Genomic DNA, 21,537 nt, shown 5'->3' on the forward strand with positions numbered 1-21,537 from the left:
ATGGGGAGGTGGGTCCCGCCAAGAGATTTCTTCGCGAGTAGGTGAATATATCGAAGCGGGGAAGTCTCGCGGGTTAATCCCCGATTTCTCCCCTTTTCCTTCGCTCCGCTGTTTGAGGAACACGCCGAGTCATCTTCAAAACGCTCACTTCTGTGCCGTTTCGATGTCCTCAATCGTTTTTTATAATCTTTTTTCCTCCTCAGTCTGAAGACTTTTTTTTTTTTCCACTTTTTATGGCCTGAACCAAACCTCCATTTAAGGATTTTGGCAACTTTTTACCAAAGAAAAAAAGGTTTAGCTAACAACTGGTTTCCGGACTTCTAAATGAAAAACTTGCGTAGTTTACTTTTATACTGCGTCCATAAAATGGATAATTTACCCCTTTGCATATTATCAATGTCGAATTAAAGGGTTTGTGAAGGAAATCTTTCCTCGATTCCGTTCATGTTGGATTTAAAAAATGCGCGCGCAATAATGGATGGAAAATTGGGAGGTTAAGACTTATGAGCTTAGATTGAAGGCCATTGGTTAACCCGTCAAACGAATTCCAACGAAGTTGAGGCCTGAGGGGAAGAAAATTACTTTATATAATATTCCCTTCATCAAACATTATAAAATATTTTTAAATAAAATTTTATATATTAATAAACTTTATTAAATATAAGTAACAACTTTATCTTTTTAAAATAAAAATATAAACTTTTAAAAATACTTATTATTTAATATATTGAAAAGAAAAATGACGAGAATTAATTATATAGAGAGGAAAAATAATATTAAAACTAACATATTTAATAAAATTTTAATTTATTTAAAATATCTTATATTTTGATAAAAAAAACTTTTTTAAAAGTGTCTTATAATTTCAAACGGATGGAACAAGTTTTATAAAAATTAAGTAAAAGGGAGCAATGAGGATGCAGAGATTGATTGGAATAATTTTAAATCAATACAAATGAAAGAACAGAACGGAGTGATAAAATATATGTTGAACTACTGATAAAAAGTATATATATGCAATATGTTGAGCTTTTCTGGGCAAGAACACATTTAAAAATTTAGAAGGTAAAAAAAAGAAAAGGAACGAAGTATATTGAACCAAGCTAGAAGGCAAGGAGGGTGCAGGGAGAGGAATGGCATCATTGATTTTGGGGACAAAACCACCTAGAACAAATTTGCCGCTCCGCCTTCCTAGTTTATTCTCGTCCTCCTCGTCAAAAAATGTCAAATACAAGTTTCCATGTAAAAATAAGCCTCGCGATTATTTCCAAATTTCCTCAATTGTTTTCTTACAGGTGAATATTTGATTCAAATGCCATAAACGCCTTCCGCTAGCCCTCGTTTTGTGAGTGAAGCAAATGCCATGCACACAAGACGACGATGAATCGATTTAATGAATACAAGTTGCTCGTCCCGATGCCAATCATTTAAATAAATAATAATGATAATAATAATAATAAACTCTGGCTTCAAATTGCCTCCTCGTCCCAAATGGATTGGACGTTGCCATGTTCTTTGTTCAATGGCTTGCACAATGATATACTGTATCTGCTCTGCTGGCCATCCAATTACTGCCTGTTTCTAACACTTTCTTCTCCCTTTTTCTTCTTCTTCTTTTTTTCCAGCTTAATTATCTCTGGTCCTCTTCTCACCTTCCAAGCCTTCTCCTCATGAAACGAACATTCATCAATGCCTCAAACAAAACAGTAAACGATGTCACGTATCTAGTATTCTAGGTGGGGGCAAATTCAGGGGACCCACCTTGTTTTTATTTTATGTTTCACGTTCCATGTTATTTTATTTTAATATAATTGTATTATCTAAAATTGATAATTTAAACAAGCCGAACTCAATTCAAATCAAGTTTAAAGCATTTTACCTTATATAAAAACTCTATAACCAACATCGGCCCTAACATTCGGGTTTCAGGCTTCTACGAGCCTGCCCAAATATTTTTCTCTATTTTTTAAATTAATTTTAATTTTTAAATAACCCTGTTAAACTATAAAGTATTATTTTGACTTTACAAGAATAAAGAAAAAAATAATAACTTATCAACTTTATATTTAAATAATTCTATTGTTGTTTTATTATATTATATGTAATCTATTCATGAATATTTTTTTTATTTATAAATTAATGTTGTACTTGTTTAAATATAGCTCTTCTCATGATTATATATAAATATTTTATATATTTTAATTAAATTATATTATTTTAGTTGTGACCAAATTAACCTCCATTCAATCACTGTTAGATCTTTAACTTAAAATCATTGCCTTAAGTAGTTCAAATTTTTTAATAACTTTTAGGTAAACTAGACTTTTCATTTTTAAGAATATGAGAAAATAGTCATCACTATATTATGTAAAAAAAATCATTTAATTATTGGCAAAATGTTGTTTTCTTTCTATAATTGTTTTTCTTTAACTTTTTATATTCTTTAACCCTTACCTACTATGTATTTATTACAGTTCATTATTAATTTTTAATCAAATTTGATGTGGATGATGACTAAATAATATTAAAAAAATTATTTTTTTAATTATGTTTATCTAGTAGCAGAGACAAAAATTTATATATGCCCCAATTTTATTTTTAAATTTATTTGTTAAAATTTTTTACTTTAAAATTAATTATTTTATTTTATAAAAAATAGAAAATATATTTTTTATTCTCAAATCTCGAATAATGTATAAGACTCAAACCTTTTTCAAAAAAATAAGTGGGTCTTACAATATAAAAATTAACATTAAAATATATTTTAAAATTTTCTAGATATTTTATTTATTAAAAATATAATATTTTTTATTTTTTAAAAGATAAATATAGAAATACATTTAAATATGTGGCATTTTAGTATAAAATAACATAAAATTTAAAAAATTAATAATTATTTATTATATTTTATATGTTTTTAAAAATGTTATTTTTTTATTCGGGTATGTCAAGAATGAATTTCTTATTATTTACATTTTTGGATTAAAAAAAGAGGGGATAAGCTATAAGAGATTAGAAATTTTTTTAAAAAAAAACAAGATTGGGTTGCAACATACATATGAAACATTATACAATAATGAGATATCAAAAAAAATTATGTTTTTGAGCTCAACTTTAAATTTTTTTAGATGAGTTTGCACAAATTTGGCTCAAACTACTCGCTTTAATACAATCATTGCATGTTCTTGACCTCTTTGAACCTGAGTTAAGCCTTGAAGCTTAGATTGCCAACTTTGCTAGAGATCTATCGGACCAACTTTGGTTTTCCCGTTCGGCCTATAACAAGTGCCTTGTGGACTAATACTGTATTTGAGAGATTTTTTTAGAAAAAATAAAATAGAGCTGGATGGTTAAAAAGCTTGAGCCTTTATTTATGAGTTTTTTTTAAAGAACGATGAAGTGACAATGAAGGGTCTTTAAAGCCCTCTCCTGTCATTCATAATTCAATATTTTTTATCCCCCAAATTGAATGGTCAATAATGAAGTGGTACAATATAATTATTTTATTTACAAAATTATTCTTAACCTCCTATTCTAATAAAAAAATTCATTTGTTATTTTTATTATTCAGCCACCTCCCTCATCTTCTGCTAGGGTTATATATGGGTAGGGTCAGACCAGATATCACTCTTGCTTGGTGCCTAGCCTGATGTGCAATGGAACATCATGCTAGCCTAATTGATCTAAAAATATTTTTACTTTCATTAAAAGAATTATTATTATTATTGTTGTTACTTAAATTATATTCTTCATAAAACTAATATTAGAATTAAAAATAATTTTTTAAAAGTTCAAATGAATAACAACTAGCAATTAATTTTACATAATAATAAGTTAAAAATAAATGTTAACTTTTGAAAGAGATTTAAAAATTTATAATAATAAAAAATGTCTAAAAGATCATAAAAATAATATAATTTATAATAACTTTCAATAATAAATAATGTCATGAGATAAATATTATTCACAAAAAATAACTTATACATGTTTGGATAAGGCAAGGTTTGACCCCTGCTTAAACCTGATTCCATGTGCCCCGATGCTTTGAGTAGAGTTGGGTTGATTGAACATTCAAATATAGCGCATGACCTTACTTCCTGCCTATCTCCTTCACCCTCATCATCTCTCTTTCTCTCGTACCATTTAATATTATGATTCTACTGTGTTTTTTTTTTTTTTGTGCAATAAGAATGTCTTCTTAAATAACTTTATTACTTATTTTTTTTTTATTTTCAATTATTGAGTACATTGTTTGACCATTAATCATCATCATGATTATTATGATTACTTGTAGAACGCTGCATCTATATTTCATTGGGATCATTTTTTTTCCCAAGGCAAATATTGTTCCAGGGATTTTGATAGTAGTTGCATATAAAGTTTATCGTATGACCTGACATGTACAATGAAGTGATGAACCATCAAAATCAAATGGGCAAACAAGTAAATTATTTTCAAACTTTAGGTTCAGCAATATTATAGATTATGAACTCATTTATTATATAAATTATTCTCTTAAATTTTAAAAATGATGCAATTTAACTCCTACCATTAACAAATGTTAACTTTGATTGTTAGTTAATTAAAAAATAACCTAAAAAATTACAACAAAGAATCCAAAAATTACACACAATGATCCCAGAATTGCATAAAAAGGACCAAAAATTTTGTGTGGTCTATTTTTGTAATTTTTTAAAATTAGTTTTTATCATTGCCTAATCAACTAATGATTAAAGTTTACTTTTGATAATATCAAAAGCCAAATTGCACCATTTTCAAGAGCCAAAGGAATAATTTAGATAATAAATAAGTATAGAGTTTATTGTACTACTGAACTTCAAAGTTTAAAAAATAATTTGTAAATATATCCAAATCAAATTACCAATATAATAAATTTATAAGATGTTGGAACCTGAAAATTTACCGAATAAATGCACCTTTTTTTCTGGGTAGCAATAGATGCAATTTCATTAATCGAGCCACTTGGGCTGAACGAAACAAAGCGTGGGCAACAGCCGCACATAGGCTGAGCGAGAAACAAAAGGACTAACACGAACTATGTACAGTCCAACTAAAACCAACACCTGTAGAAAAATTCGATGGACTCGTTACAAGTACAGCCCAAGATATCTAAACGGACTCAAAATCTCAACATAACAAGTTTTGCAATTGAAAAAGCTTTACGCTCTTGGCTCAAAAAAAAAAAAACAAAGAAAGAAAAAGCTTTGCGCTCTCGTTGAAATACTTACATGCCTTTCTTTCTTGTAGGTGTTATGTTTTAAACATAAAATCATTGATATATTTTTTATATAATGTAATATGTTGGAATATTTTTAATATACTGTAGATTTATATTAATTAATTATTAAGCTCATGATAGATTGATCATTTTGTGATCTTGTGCGAATTATGATATGTGAACCATACAATTAAGCTAAATGGGCAAGAGTTCAATCTATGATCTTTTAGCCACCAGTCATTTTTCTTATCTTTCAATTGACCAGATCAAGAGGATTTGAGATAGTTAAAATAATTAATCAATCATAAATATAAGTGAATGTATAACCATAGTCCACATGTATCGTCTTCTACGCTCTCTCATATTTCTTGATATCTGTTGAAGGCTATAATTTAATAGGTCGTAAACCCACTTGCTTTTGAGGTGATCCAAATCATTATTATGATATGTACACTACTACAAAAAATAATTTTTAACACTGTCAATTTACATCAGTTTTATAAAAAACCAAAGTAAAAAAAAAAAAAAGGCTATGGCAATTTCGTGATTTTCTAAAAGAGTTTTTATGTCGGTTCTGCAAAAAAAAAAAAAAAGTCTTTCATGTTGATTTTTTTTTATAACCAACATGAAAAATCTTTTCTCAAAGTTTTCATTTTTCTCCTCCCTCTGCCACCTAAAGTCTCATTGGTCACCGTCTCATTGCTGCCTTGCCGTCCTTTGCTGTCATCATCATCATTTGGGTTTTATAAGTACGCATATTTTATTTCTCCTTCATTTTTAACAGAATTGGAAGAGTAAACTTTTCTCCTTCATCTTTATATTTTCCTTCTATTCAAAGTACTTTTCCATTTATTTTCTGTTCTTTTGGTCATGGATGATGTGTGAGCTACCGTAAATGGCACATTAGTGGCTATTAGTGCATAGGGTAGTTTCTTCTTTGTTTTTTCAACTAACAAGTATGGGTGTCCCTCGTCTTCCATTAGAGAGATTTTGCTAGCGCTTCTACTATAACTTTTTATTTTTATTTATTTTTCTTAATTTTTATTACTTATTAGTATTGTGATTGGTTTGGGTTTTTTAATAGATGAATTTGTGCTTTTAAATATTTATTTTAATTCTTAAATCTATACTTCATAATAGTTGATTTAACTAAATATTTTTATGTTTGAGTATTTAGGGTGTTGGATTGATTTAGTTAACATTATTATTGATCTTGTATTAATTATATATTTTTATATTTTTTCCAATATCTGAACAAATAGATATGGATTAACATATTAGTTATTTGAAAAAAATATTATACTAATTCATTTTATAAATATATATTTAGCATAATTATAACCTGTTATGTAATTATTGTGATTCTGTTGATTGGCTGCTTATATTCGTTATATAATCTATACATACAGGGTTTTAAGTTCTATATGTATAAAAAAACAATTTTTTTAAAATAAACTTTTAACAACTTTTGTAAAAAAAAATTGTTGTGAAAAATGACTTTTTATACTTTTTACAACATTTTTTTATAATTGTTGTTAAAATTTTAATTTTTAAAAAAAATTGTTTGTTTTTTAAAAACTTTTTACATCAATTATTTATATAATTGATGAGGAATAATTGACGTGAAAAATATTTTCCTTGCCGATTTAATAACTAACGTGAAATTTTGATTTTTCACTTTTTTTTAAACTTTTCTATAATAACAGATGTAAAAAATTTAAAATAAAAATTGTTAAAAGTGCTTCCAACAATAATAATATTTCCTTTGGCTTCTCCATAAGGCAACAGCCAACAGGCACGGTTCGTCAATCTTGAGTCTAATCATGTTATATTTTTAACAAAATGTTTACAAGAAGCCATATTATTCATAAATTATAAAGAGTCTAACTTATTTTAAAATCAACGTAAATTAAATTACCTTCAGTATAGTAGTTTTATAAGTAAATGACATTTGCAAGAAATGGAAGCGAACTAGTGAAAGGAGAAAACTAAAAAGTACCATGAAGGGTGAGCCGTGAGGCGGCTAAAACGTAATTAAGGTGATAACAAGCTTACCCACTGTATCAAATTAAAGGATAAGCCAGCATCACAAACGTGGTTAGAGGGGCGGCTGAATAAATCTGAGTAAAATATGTCTCGGTCCCACTCCCACCTTCACTAGAAGACTTCACTTCTCGTCTCCTGTGGAAGCAGCCTGCGATCACCTCAGGACAGTCTTGTTCTTTCGTGTCTTTCGTACAAAACGAGATCAACATCAGGTCAATTCTATGTTCCTATATTTTATAGTAAATCATAAACAAAGTCAATTAGATTAGCTTTAGCTCCTGCATATTTCTATTCTATCATTCTCACCTTTTTTCTTCTTTTTATTCCATTTAAATTTAAAATTATTTTTTCATGTAAAATTTTTTTTTATAGAATTATTTTTTTGGCACAAGCTAAGGAGTAAAATCGAATAATAGCGGGAATTAATCTACTTGGAGGATGGAGAGCAAATAATAGACACTTTCCAACTGCATTACCAAGTACCCATTGTTAACAATTTTATCATATTATTTTTTATCTTATACATTTCACATAAAGAAAAATCATGAACCCTTTCATTTTTTTAAAAAAAATCCACTAGCTTTATATATATATATTTTTTATTTCCGGTAGATTAACTTTGTATTATTTTATATTCATTCTTCTTCCGCGTCCTTCTACTAGTATATGTATTTACTATATACCTGTGATGAGATCACGATACCGATTTTTTTAATTAAAAAAAAGAATATTCCGAGATTTTTATGAGGCAGGCAATTTATACTAGCAAATGTTATCAAAGTGAATTAACTGGATAACTAAAGTTCAACAGGTCATGTATATCGTGGATTCATATCTAATAAATTAAAATGACCAGTCACTAAAAAAAAAAATCCCACGGTTTCATTATTAAAACATTTGATTTTGAATATTGCTCTATTCGCTTAATGTATATGTTGATGTTGAGATAAATGCGCGCATAATATAATAGAGAGATTTCGTATCTTATAGGAAGATTGTTTTTCCTTCTCTGCTGCCATCTTATTCCTCGAATGAATTTCAATTGCCTTAATCAAGAGGGAAAAAGAAAGAAGGAGACTTATTCAGAGCCAGTGCATTTGGAAAGTCACTTTCACTGTTCTTTGAGTAACATGCAGAGACAAGGCAAGGCCGTGTTCGACATGAAGTCCTCTGAAATTGTGATCAATTTAATTTTGGTGACTTTAATCTATGCCCGAAGCGTGGCCTCAAGTTCTTCACATATCTATGTCATATGATGATTTTTGGGTTCGTCCCTAGGCTCAATTCTTGCTTGCTATTCTGTTAGTGCTCTAGAAGAAAGTCGTGCAGTGAATTAATGAAAATATACGTGTACCTTCTAATATTGTATACATTCGATTAAAGTCTAATCAGAACAAGAAGGAAAAGATTATTATATGTAGTTGTTCGCATTGAAAATGCTGTTCACGAATTTTAATTGATACGCGAAGATCTTGAACTTCTGGCTTTTTTGTTAAATATTTCTTCTACATTAATTGTTTAATGGATCATGACTCTGCCTGGGCGACAATTGAATGATAATTAATATTTGATATAACGCCTCGACTCAAAGTCGCTGTCCTGAATCCTAACTACTGCTACGTATATATGAAGAGTCGTCGTCCGTGGGAAAAAAATAAAAGAGATGATTATAATGAAAGGCAAGTGAGCAATGTTTAATATTAAATTAGCGGAGGAACGTTCTTGAAAATATAGTTGGGATGTTCAGATGCCTTGGTGCATGGATCTGACTTTCTTAATTAAAAAAAAAAAGGTGTTGTGTTGTGTGTGTGTTGGGGGGTTTGAGTTCGGGGAATTTTAATTTAATTATAATTTAATTCAACTTTAAAAAGGTACCAATTGAATAAATCAATGGGAAAGGTCTCAAGTGTTACGTTGATGGATAATGTGATGCACATGCTTTTAATGGCAAAGCATGAAGTCATTCAAGTCTGGTAGTTGCCTCCTTGCGGTTATTGTACACTTGATATGTACATGTGCTCTTGTTTGGCATTTTTGGGAGTAATTTTCAAACAAGTTGAATGGCGAAATAAATGAGAAGCTGAAGAAGAAGAAAAATGAAAGCGGGCTTTAAGCCTTGAAGAGGGCGTTTGGTTCATAAATACAACAATTTTTATATTTGATCGATACGTGTGTTTATATAATACCCCAAAAAAAAAAAATCCCAACGAAAAGAACTCCACAACTTCAAGTGCACTCTCGTTTGTTGAAGACCCTCGGAATGTGGTTGAAGGTCGCCGCTGCAGTTGCACCCTTGAAGTTATAGACCGCCTTAAGCAATTTCGGCGCTCGATCACATTGTTTCTCTGACAAATTCTGAAATATTCAGTAAGGACACGCCTTTTGTGGTGTGCTGGACGGGAGAATATTCCATGTGGAAGCAGTCATGAGACATGATACCGCTAGTGGAAATTGGGGCATGAGTGATTAATTGGGCAACTCCACTTTAGATACATCAGCATCATTCAACGCGCTCCTCGGCCTCTCCGAATTTCAAATGCCTCCCAGGGAAACACCTCGAACGCCAATTTAATTCCGTCTGCATTATCATTGCAGGTTTTTTCCCACTACTCTTTTCAAGCCAGGTCAATATACCCAGCATAAGGCCAGGTTTCTTCTAGTGTATCCGTCATCTACCTCAAGCACGATGATGGTTCTAGTGACGTGATTCACTGCCGTTTCGTAACCTGGGAAAAGGAAGTTATTATTTATAAAATACAAACCATGTATGGGAGGGTACTGTTTTAAAGGATTACGTCAGCCATTAGGTGTGCAAATTATAATCCTTTCACCCTGGTGAAAGAAGGGTTTATGACTTATTAATAAATCTTCTCACCGACTTATTCTCAGCTTCTCTTTGAATATTTAAAATTTACTAGTAATTTCTAAAAACTATATCATGAAATCCAAAAAAATTAAAAACAAATGTATTTCTTTGATTTATTAATAGCATGATTTATTAGAGTTTCTACAGTGTGATTTTCATGATTAAAGGAAGTTAATTATTAAAGTGATTTATGTATGACGCATCAGCGTGGGTGGGGTTATGTCATGCCACATGTGTGCTTCTGGAAGGCCTCCGGTCTGGGGGTTAAGCACCGTATGGCTTCTAGAAGAAATTTTCTCCTTCTGGGTCTCTTGGATGGCTTTCACACTTCATCCAACTAATTAACTGCGATTCGTTCCACCATCAGGACTGCGTCTATGGAGTGACAGAAGCCCTTCTGGAAAGCTCTATCTTCACCTTCAAAAGTTTATCTGCCTGGGTGTTCTTTTTTTTTTTTTTTTAATGATCAAGAGAATCCGCTCGTCATCTGCTTGGAATTAGCTCTTTTTTGGATAGCTTTTGGATTCCTCCTCTCCTATTTACGAGGCACATTTTAAAATATCCATATCTAACTCTATTTATAAATTATAATGTAGCTTTTTAAGTAATATTTAAAAATTATTTTTAAAATTACTTCTTATAAAAGAAATTAACATGACATCATTTTTAAAATTTTAGAAAATTTTTTATATAAATGTATATCTAAAATTTTATATACTTACTTCTATTTCATTTCTTTATTACATTGGTATTAGTGATGTTGACATGAATGATTTATCAAAAAAATTGAAAAGAGTATATTTAGACAATTTTTAATTTATCAAACAATTGTTTTTTTACAAATGTATCCAAATTTCCCGCTGTGGATCATAACTAATTCTTACCGAGCCACTAAAGACTAAACACGCATTAAGAGGGAATTGCCTCCTCGGGTCATTACTCATTATTATCTCCTTGGCCAAAAAACAGAACACTGTTATCCTTCCATTCCCATCCAGGCCTCCATCACCATTATTTCTTCCACTTATTCCTCAGCTTGCCTGATGTTTTATCAGTATATGCTAGTCCCAAAGAAAAGAAAAGGAAAAAAAAAATCACCTGATAAACATGAAATGAAGGAGCTAAAATAATATAATTTAATATTTTTTACAAGTAAAAATTTTAATCTTGTCTGAAGGAGCATCCCCTCCCCCCCGGGGGGCGTGTCCGTCTGGTATCATTTGCTGCTGTTGAAATCTCCCTTTGGTTTTTTTTTTTTTTTTGTTTTTTTGGGGGGAGGGGGTGGGGGTTTACAGTTAGAGCACGAACTTGCTGCATTCATTTTCATATAACGTGTCCATTTTTTTTTTTTAAACAATGTACTTGTTATAAAAACAAATGTACTACTTGCTTCTCCTTTGTTGTTCCTTTGATTGTTTTTCGACAGGGTCCCCTTGGCTTGCTGGGTTTCAGAGGAAACCTTTCATAATCGCCAGTGAATAAAATGACGGCAATTACTAATTGTTAATTTCATTTATTTATTTTAGGAGCTCGCCCTTATCTCTGGGAATATTCTCAGTCTGCTTCATTCCCGGCATTGATTGCTCGCGAATCTCCCCTCCCCCCACCCTCTATGCTCTTTTGTACCTTGCTTTCATTAACCCATTTCAGGTACCGCATCTAATCCCTGACCACATCCGAATATACTTCCCCACTTCATACATTTCTTCTATTTAGTGTTATGAGCTATTTTTTAAATACTTGAGTTCTAAAAATGCTCTTAATCAAATGGTGAAATTGATTGAGATTTTTTAATTGAAAGGAGTATAAAATTACGTTTAGAAAAAAATATTATTCCATTTTGTAAGTTGTTTTGTCTAGAATGTATCATTAATTATTTTTAAGCACTATCATTTCATAATTTTTTATGAGTAGAATAAAAGTTATGTACTCCCTCCATTTAAAAATATAAGATGTTTTTTGAGGAGTTGGATGTTAAAAAATATAAGGTATTTTTAATCTTTTGAGGTGTAATCATTAACTTTTTTTCAAAAATACCTCTATTAATAATGACTTTATATTTATTGTAGGGTGTTTAATAAGAATAAATAAAAAAAGATAAAATTAATTAAAAAAATAAATAATTACTTTTTTAAAATAAAATTTAATTAAAAATATTTTATATTTTTAAACGAACGAACGGAGCATAAGCGAGAAATTGTTTTCAAGTCTGTTACATTTAATCAGGGCAAATTAATTTTTTTTAAGCATCCTTTACCCGATATTAATAATTTAATTATATAACATTGTTTTCAGGGAACATTCAAAAGTGACTTGCATTAAGTGGAGAGAGTAACCAGTGTATATCAGGCCATCAGAGCCTCTCATCGGCGCAACTACCACGGCTATCGATTGGGACCTCCGCCTTCAGGCCCAGATCATTTATTTCACACTTTCCACCTGTCCTCCTCTAATTACCTCACCATTCTCATTTTCCTTTTTAAATTTTCGCATAGCCTCGAATAATTAAGGCTCCGTGTTTCGTCATAATTTTACCTCACAAAAAAATTAATAATAATAATTATTATTATTTTCCCACAAAGACCCCACAATCCATCAACTCTTAGAAACTACTGCTACTTTCCACATTCCACTCATTCCCGCTTTGTGTAGGGAGAAAAGACAATAAGGAGTTTACTCTTATGAATGACAATTATAGATATAAATATTAAACTATTAAAATCTCATGATTTTTAATTATAATAAATTATATTTTATATTAATTAGTTTGAAATTCACAATAAATTTTGGTACAATTTTAACTAATGCTACAAAAATTCTTAATTATCCATGTTGATTTCTTAAGCAAAAACAAAGAATTACAAAGAATTAACTTATAATTTATAATTAATTTTCATAAATTTTTAATTGACATTATAAATAATTTTAAAAATGTTTAGTAAATTTTTAAATGATTTATCTACATATTGATAGCACAAAAAAATTGATTTTTTTTATTAATAACCGACTTTTGTAAGTTCTTAACTAACATCACAAATAATTATAATTGTATTTACTTATTTTTTAAATAATTTATTTGTATATCGATAATAAAAAATTAAGATTGACAATCCATTCTCATAAATTTTGAATTGATATTACAAATAATCTCAAATATATTTAATAAATTTTTTAATTAAATATTTGCATTTTTTTAATCACATGAGTATCATAATGTTATTTAAATTTTAATAGTTTAGAGTTTATAATTATTATTAATATTGTCATGAGGTTTCTAATTGTGGTTTCCCTTTCTCTCAAATCAACGCATGAAAGAGATTGGATTTCCCATAGATTTTTAATCATAAAATTTAAAATGAAAGCCAAAATGCAGACGAATTTGATAATTTAAAATTCTACAACATATTATCACAATGATATTTTTCCGAAAACAAAAATTCGGAAACTGCAAGCAAAAATAGTAAAGAGGGAAGGAAAGGAAAACTTCAGGATCACGCAGCTAGGCATGGAATTGGAGGCGAGGCCGAGTGCATAAAAACGTGTGAAGCAACACAGAAATATCAAAGAGCGCCATGGAAGCACTAAACAATAGCTTTGGTCAGCCATTCATTATTCGGTGCTTTTCCTTGAAATGACTTTCACGCCTATTCTTCTCCTATAAATACAATTTTCCCTCCCCTCGCCTTTTCACGCTCCCGTCACTCATCAATCTCACACAACACAGCTATGCACAATCAACAAGACCCCCAAGATTCCTTCCTCTGTCCCAGCTTCAATAGCTATTCCACCGATAAACTCGCTGATGTTGCCGATCGTGTTGCCCGCGAGCAATTTCGCCGCCATGACCACGCCGTTGCTGCCGACTCTGCCGACTTCGAATTCGTCACCTTTCGAAAGGCTGCCGATGAGGTTTTCTTTGATGGCCGCGTGGGCCCTGTTTTCCCCGTCTTCGATCGGGACCTCTTGAAGGACGATGTGATCGGCCGTCGGTCCTCTGACGCCGAGGAGGATGCGCTAGCTCTTCAATTCTCCATGAGGAAGCTGTTGATTGACGACGAGGATCCAGCGCTCGCCGATCGTGATCCTCCGTCGTCTTCCTCGTCGGATGTGGATGATTTGGAGTCGATTCCGCCAGGGACGTACTGTGTTTGGACTCCCAAAACAGCGAAGGCATCGCCTAGCAGATGCGAGAAGAGCAATTCCACGGGAACGTCGTCGTCGTCGTCGAAGAAATGGAAGCTTCTGGATTTGCTTCGGCGGAGCAACAGCGACGGGAAAGAGTCGTTCGTGTTCCTGACGCCGTCCGCCTCGATGAAAAAGAAGGAGGCGAGAGCAGAGAATTCGAAAGAACAATGGAGCTCTGGAAGCAGTCTGTCAATTAGCAAGGTTGCCGGAAAACAGAAGGCCAAGGGACAGGGGAATTCAGGCGACATCGTGAAGAAGATGTCGGCTCACGAGGCATTCTACTTGAGAAACAGAGAGCTGAAGAAAGTGGACAGGAGAAAGTCGTATTTGCCTTACAGACAAGACTTGGTTGGGTTCTTTGCAAACGTCCATGGGTTGGGCAAGCCCTTTACTCCATTCTGAAACTATTGACACACGAGATTAGGTTAGAATATTTTGGATTTAATTTTAACCACCTTCTATGGGTGTTGAATCATAAATTGTTCTGTATAACTCGAAACATATTGATACGGAATCATACGATGCGGAAAGCATATATAGATTGTGCTGGATGTTCAGGATTTTTGTTGCTTTTAGTCCCCCTTTTTTTTTTAAATAAGACAAACTTCAAATTGAGAGGTAAAACGATTGCAAACAAGTGGCCCAACAACGATGAAGACGACAGAAAAACAAAGTGCAATGGACGACAGAAAATAAAGGAACAGAAAATAAAGACTGACCAAGTACAAACAAGTAACGCCAGCTCGCACGTATAGCAAGAATAACCACTCCAAAAGCTAATTAGCATAACAAATAAAACCAGCGAGCAAAACGTTGAGTTGATTCTTTGTCAACTCCAGTTGAAATCTCCCGTAGGATTAGACATACCATACCCTAGTAGGAACCCATGGCGAAGGTGTAAATTCATCAGCCAGACAGTGCTGTTGAAAAATTGAGGCAGAAACATGAACACGGACACCTAGAAAACCAAACCGAACAAGGCTGAAAAACAAACCAAGCAGCTCACTAAAATGGACTTCATGCAGTTGCCAAACATGAAGGTCCTCAGCAAAATCATGGATGGGTGCGAGGTTTTTTGGACAAAATCCCGTGAAAATTGTCTTGATTTGCAACCGCTGTACTCGCACCAAGCAACAGAGCATAGCATCTCTTCAAACCATTACCGCAAAGGAAGTAGTGAAATTAGGGGAGCTAAAGCTAATATTTTCATTTTTTATAAACAAATTAAAAAAAGTCAAGGAGCAATGAAATTGTGGAGGAGGCAAGAACCCCACTTCCCGCCACATTCGTTAGTGCCCATAATGGTACTTGATTTGCACAAACACAGCGGAATTGTTCGATCTGTTCGTTTGTTTGTTTATATTTCTGTTCTCTATCTATTTAACTGTGCAAGGTATAACAATTAAGTCATATCAAAATTTAAAAGATTTTTACAACCAATAGGCAGAACAACAAAAATTATGGAGTTTAAACTTTTGCTTGAAGCTTGACGAACCAGTCAATTAGTACATTTGTTTACTTTTTTAAAAATATGGTTGGAAGTTATCACTAGCCTCTTATAATAAGGTCCCTAATTTTATCAACAATATTGATGGTTTTGGGTGAAATTATATTAAATAAATGAGAGAGCTTTGAAAAATCTAAATAGATATTGATTTTGGTTTGTATATATATCACGATCGAAATAGTTATAAAAATTTCATGGCAATTAATTAATAATAATAAAAAATAAAATGATAAATAGAGACTCTATAAGAATGTTAATGATAATTATAGACTATAATTGTTAAAATTTTAATAACAAATCATGTTCTTGTTTGCAAGTAAAAAAATACAACAAGTTAGTTGGAAACCCAATAAAAGATACTTTAGTCTGTTTACAACAACAATTGAAAATTTATGAAAGTCAGTTATGAATTATTAAATCTTAATTTTTTTTTCTATTAATATACAAACAAACCATTTAAAAATTAAGAAAATATACTTAGAATTATATGTAATTCAACTTTTGAGGTTTGATAGTCATTAAACATTTCAAAGTCATATTGTTCTTTTTTTATCAAAAGTCTTAAAATTCTTCAACACAATCAATAAATTGAGAAAGATTTATATCACATTTGGTACGGTGGAAATAATTTTGATGGATATGGAAATGAATATGAAGTTTAAAAATATATTTAGTTTGTTCATGGAATTGAAATATTATTTTTATTCAACATTAATCTTAAAAACAAAAAAAAAAAGATTAAAATGCCCTCATCTAAAAAAAAATGCCCCATCATATATCGAAGGACCATCGTGTAGCTCACATTTGAAGAAGACAAAGCATGCGGCGAAAGAGATGCAAGCGGCTTGTCCTCTCCAGTCTTCTCATCAAAAATCTTGTCATAAAAAAAAACAGCTCCTACCCACAGATTCAAGAAGGAATCGCCATGAAGCACCTTCACTAGACTTTTATCAAAAAAGAGGAAGAAAATTGAATGATGATACTGTGCTAAAGAAGCTCAGAGTCTAGCTTGAAGAAGATTGTCGCTGGAACCATATTGTTAGTTTCATCGTCCTTGCTCTTCAATCGTATGGATAGCCTTCATCATCGCTATTGTTGTGAAAAAGAAGACTCACTGTTAGCAGGCGAGATCATGAAATTGCTGGAGGTCGCCGGAGATCTTGGTTCATCCTCGTGATTCGCAAACCTTTGTTCATCCTTGCCATTTGTAGAGAAGTCTGCCGTCATTCAATTCAATGAATGAGAAGACAAATAGATAGGTGGAATTAGTGAGGGAGGAGGCTGTCGACATCAGTGAAGGGAATGGCACAAGTGACAACGGCTAAATAGCAGAGGTTGGAGATTGAATGTTGGAGGTCAATCTTTATTATGCTGAAGTCTCAGTTGTTCAAGAGAAGGTGGAAATGGAAGAGAGAGAGGAAGGGTAAAAAATAAAAAAGGAGATCTAAAATTACAAAACTAAGTTTTTTGGATGGAACTCAATTCCATCAAAATCGATGGAAATGATTTTCATGTGAAAGCCAAATCCAACCTCATCTCAACCAATTAAACATAAAAAAAATTAATTTCAATTCCAATTTCAAATTCATTTTCACCCTCTTAATTCCATCATGCCAAACGGGCCCTTAGTGTCAAAGTCAAGAAATTTAGAGGAAACTCTATTTTTGTGTTTCTAGCTTAATTTTGCATAAATTATTTTTAACAAGTTTATTGTAAATAAAGGAGATGTAGTTAAATTAGTGTTTTTGTTTTAAAAATGTCAGAAATTTCTAATTTAATTTACTTTTATTAAATATGCTATTTAAAAACAACTCCTCTCTTTTAATAAAAAATAAATAAATAAAAACGACGTCTCTCCCATATATAACTTTTTCTTCTACTCTACTTGACTATTTATAAAAAAATTGTGAAAAAAATAAATTCTTTTAGAAACATTGAGTGAGTCACTTTTCCATTATGCAAAATGATTCATAAATGGGATCTTCTCTCCATCTAAAAAAATTTAAATATTTTTAATTGAACCACACGTTTAATTTGCTAGTTAATTGTATTTAAATTGGCATTATTTTTTGATATCTATCCTTATTTAATAAAATGTCAGGTTGAATAATTTATTTATTAAGAATATTTGAAAAAAACTCATTAATTATGTATTGAAAAATTAAAGATATTCTATATTTTTTAACACCTGGCTTAAAAAAAAAGACTTCTATTTTTGAATTGAATGAATATCAACTTCTCATAGAAAATAACTGTTTATACAGTACCAGATGGAACATGTCTGTAAGTTCCAACAAAATAAAGGCGTTTATCTTTTAATGCTGGCAATTATTTTTATTGTAAATTTTGTCCAAATATAACACCTTGCAAATTTTATGACAAACCAGTTGGCCAAAAAAAAAGGTTGTATGTCAACTCTCGGTGAGGAGATGCATGCACCTATTTGTACATTTTTACTGTCAGTGTCGCAGATGGTTTTGTTTTCTTTTTTCGAGTTATGGTAATTTTGTTTATTAAGTCATTTTAAAAAATCCGTGATTTTTCTTACCCCTGCCGTGTTGTTGGCAAAAAAAAAAAAAATTGTAATAGCCTGGCTTTAAAATACATTGGATTCGATTTATAATACGATTATCAATGGTATGGACTTTCTAATATCAAATAAAATCACACTTCTTACTATTTTTCCTGTGACATTCTATGAGTCTGAATGTATATGTTAATCATTTTCACTGGCGTTGAGCGTTCTAGTCATTTTCTCATGATCATGCATTTAGCACATATTTTTTTATACAGGAAAAAAAAAAAACAATTGCATATGTCATATAGTCCGTCACGAATCTAGAAACACATACATGGGGCCACAATTGAAAATTACCTAAAATATGGAGGCCAAAGCTAATTTTTTCATTTTTTTACAAACTGGATAAAAAAAAAAATTCCAAGAACGGTGAAATTGTGCATCGGTTACTGCCTGTGACAGTATTTAATTCACACACACACACACACAGCGTAATTGTTGGATCTGTGCCTTTGTTTGTTTATATGTTCTTCTTCTTCTTCTTCTTTTTTTTGATAAAGAAGACACAATAAATAATGAAAGGTATAGCAATTAAGTCATGTTACAGGTTAAAAGATTTTCATAATCAAAAGGCAGAATAACAAGAATTATAAAATTTAAATTTATGTTCGAAACCTGATTTGCAAGCCAATTGTTCACTTCTTTAAAAGTATAATTGAAAGTTATCATCAATCTTTTATAGTAAGATCTTTGATTTTGTTAATAGTATCGGATAATGGTTTAAGATAAATTCATATTAAATAAGTAAAGAGCACTTTAGGAAAATTTGAGTAGGTGTTGACCTTGATTTGTTTATATACCATGATGATTGAAATAGTTATAAAAATTCAATGACAATTAATTAATTATACCTTTCATTAATGACAATTACAAGCATTTAATTATTAAAATATTAATAACCCCTTGCTTATGATTAAAAAAATATGAATGGTCAGTTGAAAAATTGACAAAAAATATTTGTGATTATTTGTAATGTTAGTTAAAAATTTATGAAAATAAGTTGTAAATCATTGAATCTCAATTTTTTTATTACTAATATACAAATAAATCATGTGAGAAATTAAAAAATATATTTAAAATTATTTGTAGAAAGTAACATTATTTGAAAATTTATGAGAGTCAGTTGTGATTTGTAAAAAGTAACATTATTTAAAAATTTATAAAAATCAGTTGTGAATTGTAAACCAATTACTTATAACTTTTTTTACTTTCAATATATAGATAAATTATTCGAGAAATTTATACAATATACTTAAAATTATTTATAATATTAGTTAAAAATTTATAAAAGTTAGTCGTGAATTATAAGTTAATTATTTATAATTTTTTTCTATCACTCGATAAAATTAATAAAAGATACTTAAAAATTTTTATAGCAAAAATTTACAAAAATCTATAATAGATTTCAAATCAATTAATAAAAAATAATTTATTATAGACAAGAATCATGATGTTCGTTATTATCATTACTATTCTTATGATCTCTAACTCGAGGTTTATAAAATTGTTTTTGGTGGTCACCTTGCTTGTAGTCAGCGAGAAAGGAGCCAGGGCCACCATACTCATGGCAAATACGACTCTACGATGAATTCATGATGATATTTACTTGGCTGCATAACCATGAAATATAAAGTTTTCATTATTTATCTCTCACGATAACAGTGCTAATATAAATTTATACAAGTATCACTATTTTTGTTAGACTGGGCGTCTTGCTATGAGCAAGTCAATCATATTTAATACTATAACTCTTTTTAAATCAAGCGAGTTTGAAAATAACGTGCTTACCATTATATAAATAAGAAGGATGAATTCGACATATTTATAAAGAGACGAAAGAAAATTGGATTAATAGTCTGCTGAAAAATTGGCAAAAAAGGAAATATTGTGTTTTATCACATTTACTTTTACTCAAAAAATCAGAGAGTATTTTGGACTTTAGACTTTGCCTTCTATTAACATATTAAAAAATGAGTTTCTCCCACGGACTCTTGGATTCTTCATAGCAGATATTATTCCTTGAATATTTTTCATAATAATTTTTCCCTAGTTTTTTCTTTTTTTTCCGGTGATCCAAGACCAAAACAATTCGTTTTCCCATAGTTTTTATTCATACAAAAATAATTTTCCGCAGTAGCTTAACTATACGTGACGGAGTGGGCTAAGGGAAAGTTAAAAGCCCGTAAGTAATAACTGACAAACCCATGAGTATATTGGGCCCGGGGCGAGGCCCTTGTTTAAACATGCGCAAACATACATTTTTTCTTACCCGAAAAATAAATTATACTTTATAATTTATAAATAATATAACTTGTTAAATTTCATGACAAATGCATCACAGTCCTTTCTGCTGTCCCTGGAGAAAAATTCAGATGCTTACTGTATAGATGACAGATTGACAACAACGTTAACATATCAAAAAAGCGCATATATAGAGAGACATGAATTTAATTGTAGTAATGTCTTCCACCGGAACCATCTTGGGCTGATGAGCACCGACCATCCAGATTTTTAATCTGGATGGTCCAGATTTGAGAAAATAATTTAATATTTTTATTTTATATTTTTAAAAATAAAAATTTATAAAAATTATAAAAAAAATTTAATAAATATTTTTTGACGAATCTAGTTTATATTTAATTTAAAAAGTCTAATTTAATATTAAATTTTTAATATTTTTATATATCGACTATTCAGATATATTTTATACAATTTTGATTTAAAATTTTTAATTTGTAATTTTTAAAAAAATATTTTTAAAAATTTATAATTAAAAAATTTTATATTTTATTTTTTAATATTGTATTCATCAAATAAAAAATAAAAATTTTAAATTTAAACTTTGTAGATAAACATTTAATATCGAATATGGACTGTTCAGAGCATGTAGATAGTTAATTTAAGAAGTTATAATATTAAATTAAATCATTTAAATTAAATCATACGATCCAAATTGATGACAAACCTATTTATAAAAAAATTATAAATTTTTATTTTGATAAATTTAAATTTAAATTAAAAATTAAATAAAAATCTGGGCTCAGATTTTATTTGATGGATGAGCACCGAAGACGTGCCCGTCTTCCACCATGTTGTCATGCCTCTATCTCAAATCT

General features: G+C 30.4%; 1 protein-coding gene across 1 annotated transcript; it reads left to right on the forward strand.

Annotated features, from left to right (window-relative positions):
* Positions 1-13,647: 13,647 nt before the first annotated feature.
* On the forward strand, positions 13,648-14,896 carry LOC129288076 (uncharacterized). The gene has a single exon (XM_054924433.1). It carries the CDS (start codon positions 13,878-13,880, stop codon positions 14,736-14,738), a length of 861 nt encoding a protein of 286 aa, XP_054780408.1. The 5' UTR covers positions 13,648-13,877; the 3' UTR covers positions 14,739-14,896.
* The last annotated feature ends 6,641 nt before the right edge of the window (positions 14,897-21,537 follow it).

This window comes from Prosopis cineraria, unplaced genomic scaffold, assembly GCF_029017545.1.
Source record: "Prosopis cineraria cultivar Desert tree isolate PC_DT_omini unplaced genomic scaffold, ASM2901754v1 PC1, whole genome shotgun sequence".
Classification (NCBI taxonomy): domain Eukaryota; kingdom Viridiplantae; phylum Streptophyta; class Magnoliopsida; order Fabales; family Fabaceae; genus Prosopis; species Prosopis cineraria.

Bases quoted from the DNA above. Each gene is read 5' to 3' on its own strand.
- LOC129288076 (XM_054924433.1), top strand. From the start codon at position 13,878: ATGCACAATCAACAAGACCCCCAAGATTCCTTCCTCTGTCCCAGCTTC.